A 5,000-nucleotide genomic window follows, 5' to 3' on the forward strand; every position below is an offset into this window, starting at 1 on the left:
GCTATTTGGTGATGCTGTAAATTTGTGACTTCATGATAATTAACCAGTCCTATCTGAGCAGGGTGGGTGGAAGGTGTTAGTGGTTCAGACCACATGGTCATATACAGTGACGTAGCCATAGTAACGTAACAACCCCGTGACAGCAGGCTGCTTTTAGCTTTTATTTTCTGGCAGTAGTCAAACCTGAACCTTTAAACATTGCACTTAACCAGGAGCTGCGACGGTAACACTGCAGTGAGTAAGTAAGCAAAGCAAACAGAACAAAGGGATATACAAACAAGAGAACACACCAAAGACTGAAACAAAACAACAAAAACAAAAACAAAAACAAACTGCAACACAACATGGTAATGCACACACGCACAAGACCAGACAAATGAAGGCTGGAACAAAGGAGTACTTATACAGAGACTAACAAGGGACTCATGAGGAACACCTGGGACTAAGGGGGCGTGGCTACAGAGGAGGCACAGATGGAGACACTAATGAACAGGAGGGGCTACAACTGACAAGACACAAACAGCCATGTGCTCCCAAGCACATGGTGACACAAAACAGAGGCAGTCATGATGTCTCCAATCATAAATTGGTGGTTATTTTCCTCTGGAATAAATATGACTTATGGAAACAGGGACGCACTAAAGATCCTAAAGATAAAGAAAGGTTTTATCAAATTCATTTATTTGTTGATATTTTAGATACCATGTTGGCCAATACGGACATGTGGAAATGGTCATATAGGGAAACTAACTTAAGTCTTAAATAGTAATGATTAAATATAGTGATTAAAAATAGTACTTTTTTAATATATATTAATATGTTAAAATTAACAGCTTTAGCTTTGGAAACTTTTAAAATGCATCTCATTAAACGCTGTGGACACAGATGAATGACTCAAACAGGTAAAAATAATAAAACTCTTTCATGTGTTTCTTATTTTTCAGTGTTTAAGTGTTTATATTGGTCCTCAGTGGGTCTCACTGCAGGGTCCCCATGCATAAATCAGCTAAACATACAGACATGGCTTTATCTATCACAGCACCTGACCTGAAACTGAGCTCATTGCCAGCAGTGCTGTACCTCTAACAGAGGTCCAGGCCCAGTGGCTGTCTTTGGAGAGCAGTGGAGTAAATTCAGATGTAGGTAAGAAGAGTCACTGTTGAGATTCTGCGGAGGATGAGGAAGATACGCTGTGGTTGTTTTGGGGAGTGTGAGTTAGGGACTGCAGGCCTGACAGTGTGTGTAGTTGTAGGGGTGTGTTTTGTTTAGCCTGTACATTAATTCTAATAATTCAACCGGATGAATTTGCAGAGCGAGGAGAAGAACAGGCACCTGCAGGAACGTCTGGATGAAGCCAAGGAGAAACTGCAGCAGAGAGCTGAAACCCTGCCGGAGATAGAGGCCCAGCTAGCCCAGAGAGTGGCTGCACTCAATAAGGTACACACACACACTCAAACACACACACATGCATATACTGCTGAGGTTGACCACACACCTGATTAAAAACTAGTAAAAGCTATGAAAACCTTTATTCAGTTTTATTCTCCTGTTGTTTTCTCACCTGTGGGGTTCCGCAGGGTTCCGTATTAGGACCTATATCATTCTTCACTGTATGTTATAATGAGGTCCGATGGTCTGGAAAGCTGGTATACGCTCATTGTTCTGCTCGTACGCATATCTGTCATTTCTCACGTGACTATCTTTCTGAATTTGCTGATGTTATCATTGGCTTTATGGCACATCAGGCCGCTGCTCTAATGATGGCCCACTTTGCCACCTTCATATTGATCCAGGGTCAGTTTAGCGACATGGATCCTAGAACTTGGGCAGGGGTGTTTTGAAATCAATGGAAACTAAGTAGTTAAATGATCTGTGTTTCTCGGTTTAACTCGTTTTAACCTTGATGTCAGTTCCTGTTCAGTGGGGTTAAATTGGAGAACTGAACTGAAGGCAGCTGCATTTGTCTTCTGGAAAATCCACCCTGATGTTCTGATATGGGGAATGTCCTTCAGGCTACTTGGTCACTTGGTTTTTGGAACAGCTGTAGTTCACCGCTTGGATAGACACCATCGCCACATCTGCTGTAAAGTGTCTCTCTCACCCTTTCTCTCTCTCTCAGGCAGAGGAGCGTCATGGGAACTTTGAGGAGAGGCTGAGGCAGCTGGAAGCCCAGCTAGAGGAGAAGAACCAGGAGCTTCAGAGGGTGAGAAGCTGGGTGGTGCTATAATGTCTAAGGGTGGAGTCACCATACGCCCTGTGTTCAGTGTAAAATTGGATTGGATGGATTTCTGGTTAATTTCACGTCAGTGTTTGTTTCTACAGTCGCCACACGCCTCTTTAAGCCCCGCCTTCTCACCACCACCTCACCTGGTGTACAAGTACCTGCATCTACAAAATGTCTCCCTCTCTCTGGTCAATCACAGTCTACAAATGCCTCAAATCAGTCCTAGATAAAAAAATCTGTGGTTCTGTTTTAGAGGAACAAAGTGGACTGAATATTCTGAGTTTCATATCAATAACCGATACACAATCAATCAATAGCTTTTCACACACCTGTGTGTGTCCAGTCAAACTCTGGACTTTTATAGAAGATGTAAAAATAATTGTGTATTTTTATTGATGTATTTTTATTGATGTACTTTTTTAATATTATTACTAATATTTGTCTAAAATATGTGTGTAGTTTTAACGGTGATAGAAGTAGAACTCTCTATTTGCTTCTTTATTTGTTCATGCTGTGATGAACTCCTGTGACTCCTGAGTTAAGCTGAAAGGAGGTGATTTGGTCGTGTAGGCTGATTATTATTGTTGATGAATAAGAAAATATTTATATATTGCTGTTCATGAATATAGCTGCATGACATTTTACTTTTACATTTATACGCTCTTCTCCAGAGCGACTTACAAGGTTACTGGTATTTCAGAGGAGGGCCAATGTAGTGTTAGGAGTCTTGCCCAAGAACTCTTACTAGCGCAGCACAGTCACCCAGACCAGGAATCGAACCCCTGCCTCCCACATAGTGTGGTAGCTTACTGGCAGGTAATGGTGTTATCTGTTGCGCCACACTAACCACACTCCTCCCACCCTCACACACACACACACACACGCTGCTGAAGTCCTATATCTTAGACCTACTTCAGGCCCCCAGCCACAACACCCCCACGCAGTGTGGACCCCCACGACCGAGTTCCATCATTATTCCATGTAGAGCGTCTGGTTGTAAAGTCGAGCCTCTGAGCCTCTGACTGTGTTTGTGTCTCCAGGCGAGACAGAGGGAGAAGATGAACGATGAACACAACAAGCGTCTGTCGGACACGGTGGACCGGCTGCTGTGTGAGTCTAACGAGAGACTGCAGCTTCACCTGAAGGAGCGAATGTCTGCTCTGGAGGAAAAGGTACACGCTGTCCTGGACTGTCTGAGAAACTACTGCAGTGCTGTCTGTACAGATGATCTGCCCTTGCCCTTCTATATATATATATATATATATATATACACTGTGTGTCCAAATGTTTGTGGACACCCCTTTTAATGAACACATTCAGCTACTTTAAGCTGCACCCATTGCTGACACAGATGTGCAAATGTACACACAGCTTGTCTAGTGTCTGTAGAGAAGAAGTACTGCCAATAGAATAGGACTCTCTGGAGCAGATCAACATCATGACCCTATTGGCTCCATGCTGCCTAATAATACCAGGCGTGGGCTAGAGGGGTGTAAAGCCCCCCAGCATTGAGCTTTGGAACTGTGGAAGTACTGTGTTCTCTGGAATGATGGTGGTGAAGCTCCATACAATACTTTTGGGATGAGTTGCGTGGCAAGGGCGCTCTTGTCGCTGAATGCAATCAAATCCTCACAGCAATGCTCCTCCAGAATCTAGTAGAAAGTCTTCTTCTCTGGACAGTAGAGACAGTTCCTCCAACAGAAGCAGGATCAGCTCTTTAATACCCTTGATTTCAGAAGAAACAAGGAATGAGCAGACGTTCCAATACTTTTGTCCATATACAGTATACAAAGGCATGCTCAGATTTAGGCACCCTGATGAAAATACTAGCAGGTGTTGCTGCACAGTAGAACAGTGCTCAACCACTCCAGAGTCTGATCAGTCTTCCTGAAGGTCTTTTAATAATAATAATAATAGATTATCAATAGTAGATAGTGTATCTATACACTGTGTTAATTAGTCTTAATGAATGGACCAATAGAAACACTCTAAATTACCCAGAATAGACTCTTATTTTACATGTTCTCCATTCTGGAGATACATGTTTTTAATTGGAGAGAAACAATATATAGTGTAGGTAGTATGATAATAGAATACTGTATAGCTCTCAGCAGAATGATGGCCAAATACAACCAAACCCCACCCCCACAGTCTTCTACCCCCACAGTCTTCTACCCCACAGTCTTCTACCCCCACAGTCTTCTACCCCACAGTCTTCTACCCCACAGTCTTCTACCCCCACAGTCTTCTACCCCACAGTCTTCTACCCCCACAGTCTTCTACCCCCACAGTCTTCTACCCCACAGTCTTCTACCCCCACAGTCTTCTACCCCACAGTCTTCTACCCCACAGTCTTCTACCCCCACAGTCTTCTACCCCACAGTCTTCTACCCCACAGTGACACATACCTTCCGTTTCTCCCCCTCTCAGAATGCCCTGTCTGAAGAACTGGCCAACATGAGGAAAATCCAGGATGACCTTTTGACCAACAAGGTGCGTCTCCTCCCTACACTCACCTTCTGCTGCTCAGTCCTACTAAGCCGTCTGAAGGCTGTCCGTCCTACAGAAGAACCTCCTTAAAGAGCCTGTTTATGAGTGGGGTACTCCTTCAGAACCCGGGCTCATCATGGCTTCTTTCCTTCCTCCGCTCGTTTCTCTCTCCCTGCTCTCTCTCAGGATCAGCTGATTGCAGAGCTGGAGCGCATGCAGCTGGAGCTGGACCAGCTGAAAGGACGGCCGAGCTCCTCTCAGTCCAGGTACGGTGTAGTCAGGCCTG

The 5,000-nt window shown here is 44.2% G+C and overlaps 1 protein-coding gene across 1 annotated transcript in view; it reads left to right on the plus strand.

Annotated features, from left to right (window-relative positions):
• Positions 1-694: 694 nt before the first annotated feature.
• Positions 695-5,000, plus strand: part of LOC140555877 (liprin-alpha-3-like) — a 19,626-nt gene continuing 15,320 nt past the window's right edge. Inside the window, exons 1-5 of the mRNA XM_072679213.1 lie at positions 695-1,437; positions 2,120-2,203; positions 3,265-3,396; positions 4,655-4,717; positions 4,901-4,980. Of these exons, the coding sequence (XP_072535314.1) occupies positions 1,300-1,437; positions 2,120-2,203; positions 3,265-3,396; positions 4,655-4,717; positions 4,901-4,980 (497 nt within the window). The 5' untranslated portion in view covers positions 695-1,299. The remainder of the gene's footprint in view (positions 1,438-2,119; positions 2,204-3,264; positions 3,397-4,654; positions 4,718-4,900; positions 4,981-5,000) is intronic.

Source organism: Salminus brasiliensis, chromosome 5, assembly GCF_030463535.1.
Source record: "Salminus brasiliensis chromosome 5, fSalBra1.hap2, whole genome shotgun sequence".
Lineage (NCBI taxonomy): Eukaryota > Metazoa > Chordata > Actinopteri > Characiformes > Bryconidae > Salminus > Salminus brasiliensis.